This window comes from Vittaforma corneae, assembly GCF_000231115.1.
Source record: "Vittaforma corneae ATCC 50505 unplaced genomic scaffold supercont1.6, whole genome shotgun sequence".
NCBI classification, from domain to species: Eukaryota; Fungi; Microsporidia; family Nosematidae; genus Vittaforma; species Vittaforma corneae.
In genome coordinates this window covers 1-18,161 of record NW_006889839.1, presented here as the reverse complement: position 1 = coordinate 18,161, position 18,161 = coordinate 1, and the positions used below count along the sequence as shown (strand labels likewise).

At 38.2% G+C, this 18,161-nt stretch overlaps 17 protein-coding genes across 17 annotated transcripts; 9 read left to right on the top strand and 8 right to left on the bottom strand.

Annotated features, from left to right (window-relative positions):
• Nucleotides 1–585: 585 nt before the first annotated feature.
• On the top strand, nt 586–1,368 carry VICG_00877 (uncharacterized protein; the record flags this gene model as incomplete). The annotated part of the gene is made up of 1 exon (XM_007604264.1): nt 586–1,368. One exon carries the CDS (start codon nt 586–588, stop codon nt 1,366–1,368), a length of 783 nt encoding a protein of 260 aa, XP_007604326.1.
• A 193-nt stretch (nt 1,369–1,561) lies between these two features.
• Nucleotides 1,562–2,044, top strand: VICG_00876 (uncharacterized protein; the record flags this gene model as incomplete). The annotated part of the gene is made up of 1 exon (XM_007604263.1): nt 1,562–2,044. One exon carries the CDS (start codon nt 1,562–1,564, stop codon nt 2,042–2,044), a length of 483 nt encoding a protein of 160 aa, XP_007604325.1.
• Nucleotides 2,045–2,070: 26 nt separating this feature from the next.
• VICG_00875 (uncharacterized protein) lies at nt 2,071–2,817 on the top strand (the record flags this gene model as incomplete). The annotated part of the gene is made up of 1 exon (XM_007604262.1): nt 2,071–2,817. One exon carries the CDS (start codon nt 2,071–2,073, stop codon nt 2,815–2,817), a length of 747 nt encoding a protein of 248 aa, XP_007604324.1.
• On the top strand, nt 2,814–3,182 carry VICG_00874 (uncharacterized protein; the record flags this gene model as incomplete). The annotated part of the gene is made up of 1 exon (XM_007604261.1): nt 2,814–3,182. The coding sequence occupies one exon, from the start codon at nt 2,814–2,816 to the stop codon at nt 3,180–3,182; it is 369 nt and encodes a 122-aa protein (XP_007604323.1).
• A 920-nt stretch (nt 3,183–4,102) lies between these two features.
• Nucleotides 4,103–6,175, bottom strand: VICG_00873 (uncharacterized protein; the record flags this gene model as incomplete). The annotated part of the gene is made up of 1 exon (XM_007604260.1): nt 4,103–6,175. The coding sequence occupies one exon, from the start codon at nt 6,173–6,175 to the stop codon at nt 4,103–4,105; it is 2,073 nt and encodes a 690-aa protein (XP_007604322.1).
• Nucleotides 6,176–6,424: 249 nt separating this feature from the next.
• On the bottom strand, nt 6,425–6,958 carry VICG_00872 (uncharacterized protein; the record flags this gene model as incomplete). Its single annotated transcript, XM_007604259.1, has 1 exon — nt 6,425–6,958. The coding sequence occupies one exon, from the start codon at nt 6,956–6,958 to the stop codon at nt 6,425–6,427; it is 534 nt and encodes a 177-aa protein (XP_007604321.1).
• Nucleotides 6,959–7,376: 418 nt separating this feature from the next.
• Nucleotides 7,377–7,667, top strand: VICG_00871 (uncharacterized protein; the record flags this gene model as incomplete). The annotated part of the gene is made up of 1 exon (XM_007604258.1): nt 7,377–7,667. The coding sequence occupies one exon, from the start codon at nt 7,377–7,379 to the stop codon at nt 7,665–7,667; it is 291 nt and encodes a 96-aa protein (XP_007604320.1).
• A 270-nt stretch (nt 7,668–7,937) lies between these two features.
• VICG_00870 (uncharacterized protein) lies at nt 7,938–8,669 on the top strand (the record flags this gene model as incomplete). The annotated part of the gene is made up of 1 exon (XM_007604257.1): nt 7,938–8,669. The coding sequence occupies one exon, from the start codon at nt 7,938–7,940 to the stop codon at nt 8,667–8,669; it is 732 nt and encodes a 243-aa protein (XP_007604319.1).
• A 328-nt stretch (nt 8,670–8,997) lies between these two features.
• Nucleotides 8,998–10,107, bottom strand: VICG_00869 (uncharacterized protein; the record flags this gene model as incomplete). Its single annotated transcript, XM_007604256.1, has 1 exon — nt 8,998–10,107. The coding sequence occupies one exon, from the start codon at nt 10,105–10,107 to the stop codon at nt 8,998–9,000; it is 1,110 nt and encodes a 369-aa protein (XP_007604318.1).
• Nucleotides 10,108–10,470: 363 nt separating this feature from the next.
• VICG_00868 (uncharacterized protein) lies at nt 10,471–10,914 on the top strand (the record flags this gene model as incomplete). Its single annotated transcript, XM_007604255.1, has 1 exon — nt 10,471–10,914. One exon carries the CDS (start codon nt 10,471–10,473, stop codon nt 10,912–10,914), a length of 444 nt encoding a protein of 147 aa, XP_007604317.1.
• Nucleotides 10,915–11,121: 207 nt separating this feature from the next.
• On the bottom strand, nt 11,122–12,000 carry VICG_00867 (uncharacterized protein; the record flags this gene model as incomplete). Its single annotated transcript, XM_007604254.1, has 1 exon — nt 11,122–12,000. The coding sequence occupies one exon, from the start codon at nt 11,998–12,000 to the stop codon at nt 11,122–11,124; it is 879 nt and encodes a 292-aa protein (XP_007604316.1).
• A 363-nt stretch (nt 12,001–12,363) lies between these two features.
• Nucleotides 12,364–12,762, bottom strand: VICG_00866 (uncharacterized protein; the record flags this gene model as incomplete). The annotated part of the gene is made up of 1 exon (XM_007604253.1): nt 12,364–12,762. One exon carries the CDS (start codon nt 12,760–12,762, stop codon nt 12,364–12,366), a length of 399 nt encoding a protein of 132 aa, XP_007604315.1.
• A 146-nt stretch (nt 12,763–12,908) lies between these two features.
• Nucleotides 12,909–14,126, bottom strand: VICG_00865 (uncharacterized protein; the record flags this gene model as incomplete). The annotated part of the gene is made up of 1 exon (XM_007604252.1): nt 12,909–14,126. One exon carries the CDS (start codon nt 14,124–14,126, stop codon nt 12,909–12,911), a length of 1,218 nt encoding a protein of 405 aa, XP_007604314.1.
• Nucleotides 14,127–14,251: 125 nt separating this feature from the next.
• VICG_00864 (uncharacterized protein) lies at nt 14,252–15,064 on the top strand (the record flags this gene model as incomplete). Its single annotated transcript, XM_007604251.1, has 1 exon — nt 14,252–15,064. One exon carries the CDS (start codon nt 14,252–14,254, stop codon nt 15,062–15,064), a length of 813 nt encoding a protein of 270 aa, XP_007604313.1.
• Nucleotides 15,065–15,129: 65 nt separating this feature from the next.
• VICG_00863 (uncharacterized protein) lies at nt 15,130–15,474 on the bottom strand (the record flags this gene model as incomplete). The annotated part of the gene is made up of 1 exon (XM_007604250.1): nt 15,130–15,474. A coding segment is annotated over one exon (345 nt), but the record flags the coding sequence as incomplete, so codon positions are not given.
• Nucleotides 15,475–15,710: 236 nt separating this feature from the next.
• VICG_00862 (uncharacterized protein) lies at nt 15,711–17,339 on the bottom strand (the record flags this gene model as incomplete). The annotated part of the gene is made up of 1 exon (XM_007604249.1): nt 15,711–17,339. One exon carries the CDS (start codon nt 17,337–17,339, stop codon nt 15,711–15,713), a length of 1,629 nt encoding a protein of 542 aa, XP_007604311.1.
• A 149-nt stretch (nt 17,340–17,488) lies between these two features.
• On the top strand, nt 17,489–17,962 carry VICG_00861 (uncharacterized protein; the record flags this gene model as incomplete). Its single annotated transcript, XM_007604248.1, has 1 exon — nt 17,489–17,962. One exon carries the CDS (start codon nt 17,489–17,491, stop codon nt 17,960–17,962), a length of 474 nt encoding a protein of 157 aa, XP_007604310.1.
• Between the last annotated feature and the right edge of the window lie 199 nt (nt 17,963–18,161).

Below are 18,161 nucleotides of genomic sequence, written 5' to 3'. Positions count from 1 at the left end.
AAAATAGAAGAAACCAACCAGTTCTTTAAACAGCATTCGATGGGGCTCAGAACCGTCGACCATAGAAGAAACCAGCCACTATGCTGGGATTGTAGCCATCTGACTGGAGGCATTCTCTGTGCATAGGTGCTCTGCCTTTTCTGACTACTTTTTTGATTTAAAAATTTTCAAGATCATTATGGTTGACGCATTTCAAATTTAATCAAATATAAAGAAATTAAAACAGACAAAAATTAATCTAGTTTGCAGGAAAGGACTTGACAGGATAAGTTTTGTGGTTTAATTAAATTAAAAGCAATTTACATTTATTTCTAAATTTTAAACGATTTCTGCATATTTGAAGAGGGGTCTTTCCATTGTGCTGAATTATCTGCGCTTTGGTGTTGTATTCACATTTCGCTTATATTTCAACATTATACTTTTCTGAATTTAATTAGATTTTATAAGCTTAAATCAGAATATAATTGATTAATTCTATCTGTCAAAACTTTATCATAAATATATTGACCAGAAATAATATCATATACTAAAACATGTCCTCTTTGTTTTATGTATCACACTCAACTGATTATGTGTTTCTAAAACATGTTTTATCTATTATTTTATATCATCATAAACAAACTGATATACCCCATGCTCACAAACTATGTTTTTGGAAGAGATTCAGGAATCTGGGCAGAGAGTTCGGAAAAGTGGGACGAAGCTCACTCCAGCTGGAAGATAGTTGGCCACGATCCGAGACGGATTCTAAGAGATGAGGTATGTCTTCAGGACATGTCTCAGGAAAAGATGTCCCAGGAAATATTCCATAAATCATCAATAGAACATATCTTTGAATATGAGGGGAGTTTTGATATTACAGACAACACGTGTATTGTAGATAGTATACAAGGCCACTGCCATGATAGCGGCCATTGCGCCAGGAATATATGCTCTGTGGAGAATATATACTATCTGGTGTCGTATACTTCTGGCAAGACATGCACTGCATCTTCAAAATTCAGGATAGATCCTGACCTGTATGTCATAATTGAGGCCGATAGGGGAGAGGACTGTGTTCAGGTGAAGGAGAGAATAAAGGGCGCTGCAGGAGAAGTAAAAAAAATTTTAAGAAAAGCAACACAGAAAGACATTGATATTTTGGAGAAGAAAAAAGCCCAGGAGATCAAGGCAATTGACAAATGTAATTTATTAGTGAGGGAAAGAGGTCTTCCAATGGAGATAACGGGATGTGAGTATCAATGGGACATGAAGAAGATAACATTCTATTTTGTGAGTGACAGAAGAGTGGATTTTAGGGAGCTAGTTAATGATCTGTTCAAATACTTCAAGGTAAGAATATGGATGAGTATGGAAAACAGAAAATGAAACTTTCAATATCTAGAAATTCCATGCTACTGTTCGTTGACGGTATTAATTAAATTTTAATTTAATGTTTTTATTATGCGCTGTTTAAGACAGTAGTGTTGGTAGGGTGTTTTCTTAGAGGCATGTAAGCTCGTATTTCAAAGGGCTGCAGGGAACATTCGCGTTTTATTCTTGTTTTTGCTATCCTTATTCGATGACGGACAAAAAATCGAAGAAAAGTAATTCAGAAAGCAATATTACAAAGGAAAGCAAATTGAAGCAAAGTAGTTTGAAGGCTAGTAGTAAACTGAAATCAAAAAACAAGAAATCTCTTCTATCATCAGACCCAGGCTTCATACAGTATCTAAACAAGTATGGAACAGACTTTGCCAAGTTTGTACTCCCACAGAATGATCCTGCTTGCGCATCTAGTGGCAGTAAGTTAGACGACACAGCTATACAGACTCTACTCCAGGAATCCTATGAAGATTATATGAAGTTAAAGGCCAGGTTTGTAAATAAGAAGGATGAGGAGAGTAACATAACCGAGATTCAGGGTATTTCAAGAGGAGCTGGTCCAGATACATTCAAAGCTAAGGTAGTTCTTGAAGGAAAGAAAAAGATACATGATATAGTAGATTTGAATGAGAATGACTATAGACTGCCATTCCTTCTTAAGACCTGGAGTTCAGGTTGAAACAGCAGTTGAGCTATGTAAAAGAAATGTACAGCATTATGATAGTGCTAGGCATTATCAATGCAGAATTTCTAGAAGATGACATGATTTTTGAGGACTGTGAGCCAAGATGTAACGAAAATAAGCATGGCAGGTTTCTACCAGCTGATTTCAAAGAGAAGCTACAACTAAATAGTGCCAAGGCAGATATTAGGAGGAATAAAGCAAGAAACAAGTTGGGTCCTGATGAGTTAACTATCAATAGTAGAGCAGCGATAAATATTTCGCCACAGCAAGCACCTGCTGTCCAGTCCAAGGGAGAGTGTGATGAAATAGTTGTAGTTGAGACAGCAAATGCGGTGTCCAAGGATACACACACGTTAGATGAATCCAAAATAACGATTCCATCTATGCCCAGCAATAATAAGCAGCCGTTATCGAACAAACTACAGAAACAAGATAGCCCACTCAACAAGAGTGAGCAATCTGTAGCCAAATGCATTGAACTTAAAGATACACAGTTCCTGCCTAATAGTACAGATAACAGGGCAACTCAATCTACATCTAGTAATGATGCCCATCCTGCGACAGCTCAGGATTCTGTTAGAAGTGCCAACGATGCACAAAGTATTAACGTTAATATCGAAGAGGATATTAATGCATCCAACACTTCTATCAAGCCACGCCCTCTAATACTAGCCAGGATAATGGCAGTGTTAACCAAGATGCTAGTCATACTAAATCTGTATTGTCCACAGAGCATGTTTACTCATCCCCAAGCAAGGTTTCTTTGAGTACAACAATCATCAGCCAATATGAGGATTTCATAGAAGAATTAAACAGCACAGACAATCCCAAAAGACAAAAGAAGGATGATGAGCTAAGCACAAAGACCAGTGTTATGAGCAGTACAACAAGAAATGGGTCATTAAAAGTTCATTTAAGTACCAGCAAGCATACTGAAGAGAATGCCAACTGTCAAAGCATGACTGAAGTATCCATCAATTCTACTGGAAAGCTGAAAAGTAGTAAAATTGAATCATCAAAGGAAAACATAGGAGAATTCCAGAACATGCTTGAGGACTCATCTGAAAAGCCAAAGAGCCAAGGAGAGAAAGGATCAATAGCATACTATTTAGCACACTCAAGATTTGATTAACTAAAAATTTACTTAAGCCTATTCTTATCTAGTTTTTATGCATAATTTTGTTCTAACTAATAGAAAAGCTATGTTTTCTTCCTTTTCTTTTCAATATACTTTATTTTACTCACTTCTTCGCTTTCTTCTTCATTTTTTTCTATCTTCATTTTCTTCCTAGATCTTTCAAGCACCGGTCTTATAACTGATTTGTCTATTCTTTTGGCCCCCAGCTCATAACCGAGACCGAGTCTTCTTGGCAGAAAATCCTGTTTGTAGCTGTTTGTGGTGTATTTTGTAAGACTTAGCAGTTTTTCAAGGAAGCTTGGCATTCCGATTGGGAGCTTGCTGGGATGTAAAAAGTGAATGCTAAAAATGTACAAGTAGTTTGTACAAACGAATCCACACAAAGGCAAATGGATGTGTGGACTTGGAGTGTGTAATATTTGCACAAGGCCCTCTACTTATACATCTTTTTTACTCCTCTCTAACCCACATGAGCAACCCCAATAAGGAGAACAACTCCAGTGAAGAAAGTAATTCCAGCAAAAGCCGCTGCTCAAGTGAAGTAGAAAGTAGCAAGGCTGAGAAGATTAGAAATAGATACAGCAAGGACATTGAGCTGTATCATAGTGAAATAGAAGAACTAAATGAAAAGATAAGAAAGGAGGAAGATCCAAGCTTAAAGAAACATTTGGAAAAGATGTTATTGGAAACAAGAAGGGCACTTTCCGACGTGCTAAACAAGGTTAATCAATTATAAAGGGACTAAATGATTTACATTTATATCTTTTAATTCATACACTGCCTATATTTTATGCAAGCATATACCATTTCATGCAAATACAAGCGAACACAGGAGGCATACAAACTAAACAGTCCTAAGCAATTCCCTATAATTGAAATAAATATAATATAAGAAAGTATCATTGAAGGCTCATTTAGTTGGTTATTATAAGCTTATTGTCATCTTCAATCCATATTCCACCGTCTTTGAACTCTTGAATCACATTTTCAACATCCTTTCGACTGTAGCTTGATGGCACTGAAAACACCGTGTTAAGATCGATAATCCTTCTTTGGTCCTCATTGGTACCATCATTTACAGCGTAGGACATTAGAAAATCATAAATCGCCTTTCTGAGACTGACAGTAGCCTTGGCTTGTACAGTTGGGATCCTCATTAGTTCAAGAAGATGTATGGCTTGCGAAGCATCTTCCTCTGTGGCGATCTCACTCATTCTGAGACGTGCATGAGCTAAGGTCAGTCTGATCAGAGCTAGAAGGTATCTTGGAGTGGTGGAATACTGTCTCCTAGCCTTTGAATAGGCTTCAAGTAATCTCTCTCTGATAGACCTTGAGAGTACAGGATTTATTGCTTTGCAGCCCTCAATAAAATTTCGGATGTGATAGTAATCAAGGATAGTCTCGGGCTCCTCGAAGTGTAGAGAAGTTATGTGGCTGGCTAGTGCAAGATCAGTGTCTGAATTAGAGTCGTCCTTAAGAATACAAAGAACATCAAACCTAGACAGGAGTGAAATGGGAAGGCCTACGTTATGTTCTAGTGATCTTTTGGGATCATACCTACCTTTAACGGGATTGGCAGCACCTAAGATTGCACATCGAGCATTAAGAGTAGTGTTAATGCCAGCCTTAGAAATAGATACGCTCTGTTGCTCCATTACTTCGTGAATGGAGACTCGATCAAGCTCATTCATTTTGTCTAGTTCATCAATACAACACACTCCTTTGTCGGAAAGGACAAGTGCCCCTCCTTCTAAAACTACCTCGCCAGTGACAGAGTCCTTCATTACAGAGGCAGTAAGACCTACACCACTGGATCCCTTACCCGTAGTGTACACTCCTCTTTTGGATATCTTCACTACGGTCTTAAGCAGCTGTGACTTAGCAATACCTGGATCTCCAATAAGAAGTATGTTGATATCTCCCCTAATCTTCATTCCATCTTCTCGGATTACTTGTGGTGATCCTACAAGCATGAGCAAAAGAATCTTTTTGATGTCCTTCATTCCGAATATTTCAGGTGCAAAGCAAGCAACCAGAGTATCGATGGACGGGCTTATGGGTAGGGGAGATGTCTGTAGGCTGGAAGATTCGATATGAGAGCAGTGCAAATAAATATCGTTTAGTAGACCTGCTCTCAATTTCTTAAATCCATAGTATGGTCTGGGTAGGAATATCCCACTAAGAATAACATACTCGCCCGGCTTGACCTTTTCTGTAAGACTGGAATAGCACTCAACATTTATAATTCTGGGTATGGATCCATGGGGGACATCTGAGGTAAGCTCCTGTAGCTGCAAACTCTGATACTTAATAAACTTAGATCCTCTAGTGACCAAACATAAGGTGCCTTTAATTTTCCTGGTCCTGCACTTTTCACTAAAGCATTCTTCCAGGGCATCAAAGGTTTCATTTTCCACTGCCTGGTAGATCTCAGTTCCACAGCTCTCACAGATGTATGTTGCCACCTTCATAGCGGGTTTTATCTGGCTAACTCTAGTAACTATGCCTCTTACGCGAACCATAGACCCAATATCATTGGCACTAACATCTCTGACGCTTCTTGTCTGAATATTCCTAGGAATAACATTCAAAGTATAGTTCCTAAGCAACTGCCCTGGAAATACCTCAGTAACCTTCTTTTCAGGATTGAGTTCCTTCAGCCTTGAAATTCTTTGAAATAGAAAAACATCATCGGTCTCATCAATCGCATACTCATCCCCATTAAAGAGAATTTCGTCTATTATCTTATGCATTAGCTGCAAATAAGAAAAGGTGTTTCTTTCGAATCGGATGGCTATGCCTGTCTCATCGTAAAGATTTAAATCATTCAAATCAATGTTGATAGTCTCCTGGTGGCTTCTCAGAGCATTCAAATATTTGTACTGGTCATTCTCCTGGAAGAATAGGATGAATTTTTTCAGTCTTTCTTTATCGTCTGAGTATTTGAAGGGGAATGTTTGCTTCCTCAATTCTTGAACTGTCTGCATAAGGCGTAAAAACGAAAAGAAAGAAAAATGCCCAGTGCTGTTTTGAGAAAAACCAAACTGGCTAAGGCCCAGCAAAGCCAATCCAGAAGTAGAGATCCATCTATTTCAGTAATCTTTAATGCCATTAATTGCATTCTAGTTTGAAAATAAAATGCAAATGCCAGCTACCTATCTAGATAAAGTAACAGTTGATTAGAAATAATAGTATAAAAATAAAGAATAACTATGCAGAGCAGTTGGCTGGTTTATTTAAGCTGCCACATAATCATTGACACCGTATCGGGGCAAATCTTCTGGCTTGATATACAAAAGTTCCCAAAACATCAAAGTAATATTATTGTTAGTGTCTACAAGCTCACTGTACTTGACAACAAGTGGGGATCCCTCGGAATTAACAAGCCCTTCTCCCTTATCAACAAACTTGGTAAATTCATCCTCTACTCTTTGCTGGTCCTCTTTAGCGAAGGATTGGTAGTAGAGACAGTCTCCAGTCTCGAGGTTTACTAGAAGCTCAGAGCCTTTCTTATCGTATATAACCTTATAGATATATCCAAAATCAAGAATCTGGCATACTTTATCACTGGAATCGAGGTATGTGTTGGTATACGTCTTTCCATTAACAATATTCTTGGCAGTAATCATACTCTTGGCAGAGCCGTGTTTTCCGGGCTTGGAAATATTGATGTCTGTCACTTTGTAGAACGAAGATGTTTCGCCAGCAGGAATGAAGACAGATCCCACCTTGAGATCTCTTCCGTTCACAAAGTCAGTTTTCATAGGCATTTTGAGGGTGAAAAATTTTACAATTGAAAGTAAAGAAAACAAATATTGAATATCAGCAAGCTTTATTTTGTTTATAGCTTTGAGTGTGTGCACTTAGTTGGCTGTAGAAATTCATTGTAGCTAGTTTGTCGTCGTCTTTGTCTAGATAAATTCTAATAGGCAGGACATTACTAATTTTATACACTATTTATAGCAAATATATTAATGACATTTTGACAGTTTGAAAGTTAATTATGAACATCGTATCACTTTCAACCTTTTGAGGCTAACGATTTAAGTAGTATGTTGTGTGACAGTCTTTATGTACCTTTGAGTATAGTATTCCCAGTAATCCTGGTGTTGGATTGGCTATTGTTTCTACTGGTCAATTTTTCTCTGTAAATAAAATTTTTGAACAAAGCCTTAGAAAGGAGACCCGATGAAGTTAAAAGAAGTACTGCAAAAGAATCCAACCATTGTTGTTACAAAAGAGAACTGCCCGTTCTGTGACACAGCTAAGAACACACTCGACAAAAAAAAGGTGAAGTATTTGGAAATTGATGGAATGAAGAACCAAGATCTTGTGCAAGAAATTGTGCAAAAGGAAAAGCACAAAACTTTTCCGATGATTTATTTGAATGGGAAATTCATTGGAGGAAATGATAAATTACAAGAGTATTACAGAGACCTTGAAAGCAACAAGGAGAATCTAAATGAAAATGCACTTTAAAGTAATAAATACTTTGATATAGGCAATTTAGGGGAAACAGGCTTGCAGGCCTGTGCATATCTGCTAATAGTTTATTGATTGATTTTCTTTTCTATTTGGGGTGATGCTTTACTTCTTTTAATATTTCTATGAAAATTGAATGTTTCTTATTGAGTAATTTGATGTCATTTATGCTTGACATGCATAAATCAATCACAGATCTAATGTAAATGCCTCCTTTAACAATCTGTTTCTCCTTTTTAATATTTAAGGAAAATTCTACTTTCATTTATGTTTATCAATCTGATATTGATAGTACAGCTATTTCAGAAATCAAAATGCACCATGGCCGATACGAGACAGCCCGAGACTATCACGTTTGAGACTATCAAAGTACCACAGGAATTTTTGCATGGTGAGATTGATGATGCAACCCAGAGATTAAACATGCTAATGGATCCTACAAACACAGAGCCTAACCCTTTAGACCAATATATCCTTGAGGACGAAGTAGATCTTATGAGGCTTCAATTAACGACGCTTGGGCGTATGCAGATACAGCACTGGACAGGTGTTAGGAAGGATGATTTGACTAACTTTTTTGGATCTCTGAATCTTTTCACGATGAATTTAATAAGGAAATACGATTTAAAGCTAGATGCAGAGACCATTGCAGACGTGATAAATTTCGGGAATATCGACATGCTAATTCTTTGCAATGCAGCCAGCATGATGGCCGATAATCACGAAAATATAATTAAGAACGGATTGCACAAAGCAGAGCCGTCACCAGAACAGTTCAAGGAATATATGAAAGGGGTCACAGCACTTTTATGCACATCAGCAGTTCTAAAGAACCCAAGGGCATACGAAAGCAGTAATCTCACACCTGTTGGTAACAATCTCTTAAATCCTGGATATATGCTTTACAATCTTTGGCGTCGCCAGGCAAATCCACCTGTGTGGGCAAATAACCCTAACGGAGACACCTCATCGGACGACTCAGGACTTGATGATGAATAGAAAAAACTTACTGGAAGGGATTATTAAAAGACTATTTTCATATTTATTTTAGTATAGAGCAAGCAATAAGTCCTTGCACATTTAGTTAGAGCAACGTGTGTTCTATTTTATTACATTTTAACATCAAATCAATATTAGCACGCTGTACTTCTTAATCAGATTGATGCTATTTCTTGTCAGGGTCTACTTTAAGTGCAACAGACAAGACAATGAGCCATGCATTTACTGAGCTTTGTCATTCTCTATTTTCACTGTTCTCACGGATAAAACGTCTTTGAAAGTTTTATTGATTCTGAGATTTGAAAACACTGTTTATTCAGGCTCATTCTCACAATCCTTGCTTAGTCTCACCTTCAAATACTTTTTCATAGCACAGGGGCACTATTTCTGGATACTTCATTTTCTTTTCAATGCTCTTTCTAACTTCAATGGCCTTTTTTATTTGCTCTCCACAATGTGTCTTGTAAAAATCACCGTTCTGACTGTAGAATATTCCATACTCAACATATCCCCGGACATAGCCTTCTTTAATTGTCTTATGAATCAAATAATCAACGTCAACACCAAGTATTTTACTGATATCATCTACCCTGATTCTGGAGTAACAGACTGTTATCTTCCTAAGCCCTTCTTGAACAAGATTCTGTACCAGTCTTCTAACCACAAAATATAGATTCATCTTAAAGTACTCATCACGATGCTCTTCAATAAGCTTGTAGAATGTTTCAATATCTCCTCTCTTTACACATCCAATAAGAGAGAAGTAAGGTTTCAGCTCTTCTTCATAGGGATAGAATACCGAATAATCACTGAGCAACAACTTGCAAACAATGGTGTACTTCTTAATATACAGCTCCATTTTCTTACTATTATTAAGGATATCACTTTCATCAAAGTGTTTCAGGGCTGTGACGTACTCGCCCCACACTAAATGGATTATCCCAAGATAGAAACAGTACTTGCATCTCTCTTCAGAGTCGGAAACATTATCCTCAAGAACCGTATAGATGTGGTTGTTAATCTGACTATCCAGAATAGCATTAGTAGCTACGGCTATGGAATATTCATTTCCATATTCCTTGTTGGTACTCAAAATAGTGTACAAATGATCGATGGGCTTTCCTAAGAATTTAAGACTCTGATAGTAATACTTTATAAGCTTTCCATTGAAGTAATCAAGATGTCTATCTTGCCCTAGCAAGTCAATCTCACACAGTAGATTGTAGATGTCCTGGAATCTATGGAGCATAAACCAAGACCCAACCAGGAGAGGAGCAATGCATAAGAAATACTTTGGGTTTTCCCTCATGAGCTTCTCAATAGCTTCAGGATCTTCTGTTCTTATGATAGCATTGTAGCTGTCCTTATACTCTTGCACAAGAACATCGTCGTATTCCAAGCCCTCTAAGTTTGCAGCAAGCTCAGCAAGAGATCTCATTTGAGGGCTGAATAGAAAATCAAACAAAAATAAAGAAAATAGCAAACAGTTGCACCATTTAAACACCGAGCAGTATATTTGATTTCTGGATATTTTATAAATAAATACATGCCAATGCAGTGTGTATCGCTTTTTTTGACTTGACATAATCTTTGATCTATACAAGCTCGATATTAACCATTCTAGTTCCATATCAACTAGCAGTAAGCTTCATCCATTATTGTTCTCTATTGCCAATGCTAGTCGCCAGAACAAGATATTCTGGCATCAAAGAATATCAGATTTGGTCTGCAATCTTCAGTATTCATAAAAGACCCTTTGGAGCTATCAAGACTATATCTATGCCAATTTTGTTGTACACCCATGCCTATCTCCATAATCATAGCAATCCTTTGTGTCATAGTTGCGTATATGGCTTTCTTAGTTATGCGGCCAAAGGACGTCAGAATATGCTTTGTAGGCCCACACTCTACTGGCAAGACTGTTTCCCTACTAAGCCTGCTTGGCCTTGATAACAAGACAGTCACCACACTGGCCAGCCATAGAGTTATTTACAAAAACAAAGAGATATTTGAACTTGTGCCCGACGAAAGCAACAGGGACTTTGTGGATAAGTACCAATTGAATCCCAATGACAAATTTGTATTTTTTGTTAAGAATGAAGAGGAAATTGACTCTTTCCCCGATTGCTCAGGCTTTGACATAGTCTTTGTAATGTGGAAGAAGACAAAGGATAAGAAGAGGAAAGACTTGATATATTTGGACGAATCAAGAGAGAAGCTGAAGGATTTAATACTAAAGATGTAAAAACTAAACAGAAAAATCATTTAACAAGTGGCTCTTCAACATACTTGGCTCAACACAAATAAATATTATAGTACATGTATCGTATCAGATATGACACTTGTTTTGTCGACCAAGCAGCCTTTGGTGAACTTCCATTAGTACCACAATCTTGATCTATACACATATAGCTATCTAATTCCACCAAGTTTATTTTTGTGGCTCATCCAATCAGTACAGTTTGCTTATTTCATTAAACATCGAATAAAACTGTACCTTTGAGTTCACCCCTTCATTAATCCTAAGCTGATATTTTCCTATGATTTTCAATAATTCAAAATTGTCCTGATTCTTGGCTATTTTAAATAGCCCATCCAAAATGTCTGTGCTTTCAAACTTAAGATTCCAGAGACTGTGAAATGTTTCAAGTGCCTTTTCCATTTCTTTCGTCTCGATTGAGCTGATAATGCTCTCAAGAATTTTAACATTTGGAATACCGTTCAGCTTGTAAATAAAATCATCATCTACCACTCTTTTTACAGACGAGATGCCTTGCAGGCATCCAAGACTAGCCCGAATATCCCCATAGCTAACATTCATCACTGCATCAAGACCATCGTCTGTGATTTTAATATTTTCCGCATCACATATTTCTCTCAGTCTGTGCTTGAATTCAGAGGATGGTATTCTTTCAAATTTCAAAACCGCACATCTGCTTTGTATCGGTTCAATAATCTGCGATATTTGGTTGCATATCAAAATAAACTTGGTGTCTGTTATCTCCATCAATCTTCTTAGGGCTTGCTGGGCTTGCGCTGTGAGATGGTCGCATTCGTCGAGAATTACAAGTTTTTTTGGGACATTTTTGTGGCAAAAGCTCTTCAAGGTCGTTCTAATAGTGTCTATTCCTCTCTCGTCGGAGGCATTCAATTCAAGAGTTTCAAAGCTCGGTCTCATAAGATGTGCAAGTGTTGTTTTACCTGTTCCAGGAGGGCCTGTGAAGAGTAGGTGTGGAAAATCATCCTTTATGTCTTTTATTACCTGAATTACATCCTGATTTCCCAGGACGTCTTCAATCGTTTTCGGGGAGTATTTGTCTACAAACAGCATATGAGTTAGGATGGGTTGAAAAAAGCTAGATTAAGAAAAGCTGAATAAAGAAACTTAAGCACATAAAGCTTTAATGATAGGAAAGACAAAAGTATTGGCTTTGAGGTCCATTCCATGGCAAGCAATAAGCTCGGTAAGCAGTTTTGTTTTTGCGAGGCAGCTGAAGTGGTAGCAACCGAAAGGACAATAAGACTGCAATATTAAAAAGAGTCAGAGGCTTAGGCAGACTACTATTTTGCAATTTCCTGCGCGTTTTTTGTTTTTTAGAAAATGTCAAATCAGAATGATAGTTTTGTATAGTGCCCCAGTGTTGGCTGCTGTTCATTACTAGTAATACTGCATATACAAATTTATAGCCCAGTTCTATAGAACTTTGAAATTCCTTCGAATTAATCTTTTGTCACATCCATGAATCGGGCAATATTGAGTCTTGTCTTTCTTCATGTAATCAATAATATAGGCTTCTTCAAACACATGTCCACATTCACCCATCCATGGATTCTTAATTGGGCCCTGTGATAATGGACATATCATATTCTCTTTGAACCCCACAACATCAACTTGTGAAGCATACTTGTCTATTATTGCATCGATATTTGGCTTGATGCTCCTTGGAGCAACTATTTTCTGTGGCATCGCGGCAAGAGCTTGGTGGATGCTTATCTTTTTGAGTAAGGTTTCCGGTGGTTGCTCTACTGTTTTGAATAAATCCGAGAGGATTTTCTCTAAGATAGCAGCTCTCTCTTTCATTGCATTTTCCATTTCAGGAAAAGAAAAGTTTCCAAATACATAAAATCTTCAAGAAAAAGCCCTCAAGTAGGGCGGGATGGAAAACCTGGTTTCGTTGGCAAGCCATACTTATTTGCCGCATTTGCTGTATTAGCAGTAGTACTAGGCATCATCTTTCATTATATCAAGTTTTTGAACCCAATAAAATCTTTAAATCCTTCAATGCCACCCTCCGAGCTATAGGCTTCTATTCCGCTATTGATGAGGAAATCAGCTGCTTTTCTTGAACTCTTGCCCTTGTAGCACGACACAATCACTGGCTTGTAAAACTGCTTTATTCTTTCAACATTCTTTTCTATCTCTGGAATGTTAACGGATCCTGCCACTCTAAACATCTGAAAATGGTCAGTAGTTCTAATATCAACCATCACATAGTCTTTGATGTGTTCTATAATTCTATCCCAAGGCATGATTCCCGCCCGGAATATGTTACTCGTTCCACATGACATTGGCAAAATCTCCCCCATTCTTCCTGTTTCGCACACCGTACAAAACTTATAGCATTTTTTGAAAGTTTTAAAGAGATTTAAAATTCCATTAAAAACAATAAAAGTGCCAAGGTTCTCTGGATCGGAAGAGCTACTATTACATGAACTGGGAGGTGCATTATTTTCTAATATCAGCTTTACAATCTCATTGGCCTGCAAGCTACCAACAATTCCACACACGGGACCCATTACTCCACTCATGTCACAAGACGATGCTGTTGTTTTCATTTCAGGAAACATACAACGGTAGCACGCACCTCCTCTTCTCACAACACAGATTTGGCCTTCCCATCTTAAAACAGATGCCGATACAAGATCCTTGCCTAGCACTCTACAAGCATCGTTAATCGAATATCTCAACTGTACGTTGTCGCAGCAATCAGCTATCACATCATAGTCCCTCAGGATTTTCATTATGTTTTCATTGCTTAGCTGTACATTGTGCTCAATGATATTAATCGACGAGTTTAATTTAGCTATAAATTCACGAGCACTAGTAGTCTTGAATTCACCCACATTTTCTTCAGTATGAATGATTTGTCTCTGGAGATTGTGCAATTCAACCCTATCATAGTCAACAATTCCTATTGTTTTTATACCGGTTGTAGCCAAGTACATCAGCACAGGAGAGCCAAGACCGCCCAATCCAACTACCAAAACTTTTGCCTTGTCCAAAGCTTTCTGGCCACTTATCTTTATTTTTGGAAGGATAATCTGACGCGAGTATCGCTTAACATCGTCTAGAGGCAAGTCTGATTCCCAAAGCTTCATGTCTTCCTTTGTATTGTTCGTCCTCTCACTCTTTATTTCGGCATTCTTCATTTTCATGTTTTCCATGTTCTTGTGCAATAGTGGGGAAGCAAGTGTGCTAGATATATTTAACTGGAATAAACCATACACATGTATAGCATCCAGGGAGGCCTAGACGTAGACAAATGTGTTAAATAAATTAGTATCTTCTTTCGTCCCTTAAAATGGCAGTGGTTCTGGCAAATACAACATCACCGAAATTATTGAACTACGGCAAACATCAGATAAAGCCATCGTTTGCCACTGTTTTATACACTGTAGATGGTACTCTCAATGTCTGTTCCAAATGTATTGCCATGTTTCCTACTCTTCATTCACTTGAGAACCACATGGAAAGATGCACCATTCCATACAAGCCAATCTACGAGGAAGACACCTTTAAGGTTTCCAAGATAGAGGCCCTCAAAAACAAACAGCTACTTTCAATGATTTCGCAAATGTTTATAAAGAGTAAGACAGTGTACTTTGAGGTCGACAAGTACGACTTTTTCATAATTTATGACCAGGAAATTATTGGGTATTTTAGTAGGTACAAGAACGGTAGACACTCATTAAACTGTTTTCTTGTATTTTCCTGCTTTCAAAAACAAGGTTGGGGAACAGTACTCATGGACTTTAGTACAATACCAGCAGTACGTATCACCAGCCAGGGTAACAATAACGACATTAAGCAGGCCAGTGCAAAGGGCGATACCGTTGACTTATCCAATGTTGTTTATGATCCCAAACCCCCTGAAAAACCTTACACAAAAAAGGCAATATTGTGCTTTCGGAAGTATTGGAAATATAAAGTGATTGGAGCCCAGACAGTTGCTGAGATTTCTAGAAAAAGCAACCTCACACTTGATGAGACTGTTGTTGGTCTTGAGCTGAATGGATTTAACTTTAAAAAATGGAAAATTGAAGGGGAAATAGGAGTCGAAAAGCCAAGACTTTTGTCAAAGAAAGTATACAAAAAATCCCTGGCTCAAAATTAAAACTAGCAAACTACTGCAATGCTTAGTAAATACAGCATTTTTCATTTACGGTTGTCTTTTAAAATTTAATTTTTAGGTATGCATGTTTCATGACAAGCCAATGCAAAATCCTGCATTTTTATACGAGCCATTGGTGTTTCAAGCATGGGTTTTGTAAAATACTGTCCACAAAAGTCGCAAGGTCTGCTGTCATAGTCCCAAAGCATGTTTATTTGATCCTCAATACTTTCTAATTTTCTGTTCACAAAGAGCCTAGCAAATTCAGAGTGCAAATCGTCCACATCAATAACTAGTCCATCGTATACCGAAACGGTGATGCCCTGTATTTCAATTCTCCGAATACCACTATCTTCCTCGAGCTCCCTTGGTGCTTCCTTTTTCTCTAGTTCTTCTTTTTGAAGACTTGGCACAGGCTTTATTTCAAAACTATTTAGTCAGCAACAAAAAACTTACATGAGATCATTTACTTTAGCTTCTAGATCTAAAGAGTCCAAAGCACCTTTAAATTCAATTAGCTTTTGTGCAAAATTTGAACATCTTTCCAGCCTGTAGTCCAAAAGACTAGTTTGGATCATAGTTTGGGTAAAGCTCTAGAAAAACTAAATACTTAGCAGGATGGTACTTAAATATAGGTTTATTGTCAATATTACACTGGATAACATCCAGCCTCGCTAGCAAGGTTGGTTATTCCCATAGCCTTAGCCATTGACTTATATAAGGTGTATCTCTTCTTTGCCTGATCAGTTCCACTGCCTCCGCATTCTATTGCACCATTAATAGCTTTGGTTGTTGATCCAAACTGTTTTTTATCTTTAACACCTGGGGCTGTCATTACTTTTTTATCCCAGAACCACTCTGATACCTTAACGGCTATGTCTACATCTTGTGCTACCAAGTCTGGATTTTGATATAATTTGTCACCCATTCCCAAGTCCTGTGATGCGCTTTTGTAGTTATCAGGCCAGCTGAGCTGGATAAATCCACGGCCATAGTATGACTTTCCTGGCGCACCTGTTCCGTACTGGCCGGGACATTTAGTGTCCTTGCAAGCTATTTCTTCGATATACACATAACCACCTGATTCGTGAGCAAGTTGTGCCAAATACATGGCTAGAAAGTCTTTATCTTTGAAGTGAGTATTTGCAGACTTAACAACAGCATCCAGATATTTAGAGTTTGGATTCATGCCATTTTCTTTTAATGCAGATGTGACTTGTTCTGATGTTACCATTTGGCCACCAGCACCGGGCTTAGAGTCAGAGCCTGAAGAGCTGCTGGGACTTTGCTGAGAACTAGATTTAGCATCTGTAGATGGCTGGCTAGATTGACCTGGACTTGAGGACGGTTGACTAGGGCTAGGCGCAGGTGGTTGACCAGAACTCGGACTAGGACTTGGTTGGCTAGGCGCAGGTGGTTGACCAGAACTCGGACTAGGACTTGGTTGGCTAGGCGCAGGTGGTTGACCAGAACTCGGACTAGGACTTGGTTGGCTAGGCGCAGGTGGTTGACCAGAACTCGGACTAGGACTTGGTTGGCTAGGCGCAGGTGATTGACCAGAACTCGGGCTGGGACTAGGTGTAGGGGTGCTGGAACTCGATGCTGTGCCCGATGGTGGCTGAGAAGTCGTACCTGCAGATGGCGGCATATTGGCTGGTAATGAGCTTGAGCCTGATGAATCTGGCTGTGTTGACATTTGTTTTGCAGATGTGGTGCCTGAAACATTATTTACGGATGGGTTTTGTTGCATTGTGCTTGGGCTAGATGATGCAACTTGTGCAATATTTGGTGCACCACCCTGCCCTCCACTTAAGATTATAGAATATGACACTTCTTTGCCTGTTGATGCACCCTGTTCTACTTCAAAGTCAATTTCCTTGGGTTGTTTAGTTACAGTTTTTACCGACTGTGAGGATTTTTTCCTAATTTTGCTTGGCTTTTCATCATCATCTATTTCATCACTGAGCCTCTTCGTAACTGTCACTGTCCTTGGACCCGATCTTCTTCTACCTTTCTTAACCTCAAGAGGCTTATCAATAGACACAGCATCCTCTGAATCTTCCACCTTCTTACAAGAAATCGAGCCGCTATTTGTTGAGCAGCTAGAGTCGGTTGGGCACTCGGTTTCTGACCAGTATCCCTCATCAGTGCATACTCTCATGACATTTCCCGCACACTCAGTCGCACCCTTTTTACAATTAAAGGCAAATCCAGTTCCAAGATATATTAGTGCTGAAATGAAAATATGCAAATCAACCAGCATTCTTTTGATATTCATTATTCCTGAGACATTTTACTACTGAAAAGAGCAATCTCAAACAACTGTTTCATTGTCTAAATCGACATAAGTTGCTTGCAAGAGCCCATTTTCAATCAGGATATATCTGCTATTGTAGCTGTCTGTATTAGCTGATTTTTTCAAGCCCCATGAAAGTGTTTTCAAAAAATAGAAGAAGTGTCCCAGAGACAAGGAAGAAATATGGTAAGCCAGAAACGAAGAAGGAAGCACTAGAAAGACTTAAAAAAGAAAGAGAGTCTAGGGAGGCAAGAGCAACCATGATAAGGGAAATTCAGTCTAGAAACAAGGATGAGTTTTATTTTTCGTTTTATTCTCTGGACAAGAATATGATCAAAAGGACAGTTATTACTCAAGATGAATTAACAAAGATACTCAAGTACATAGACAGCGAAATCTTACGGTGTGAGAGAATTTTGGAAGATATGGTCAGACCAAAATCGAGGAATATGCACATAAAATTTACTGGAGACAAAGCGATTGCAGAGATTAATGAGGATCCAATGGTTATTTCCACAGGTGGTGAATATGAAAAATACATTCAAAACCTTATAGAAAAACGAAAGGAGGTTGTCGAAAAATTGAGAAAATTGAAAAACAACTAAAATCAAATAACAAATACGGGCAAATTAGTCTTCAGAAACTTTGGTCTGCATGAATTTTGCTGTAAAAAACGTCAAGCAGATGTATGCTTTGCTATTGTGCTATAAACACTTCTATTCGTGACGTTTAAAATGCAATGGCCAGCTTTGCAATAATTCTAACGACTGTGTTTCAATAGTTTGTCAAACATGTTTAAATAAC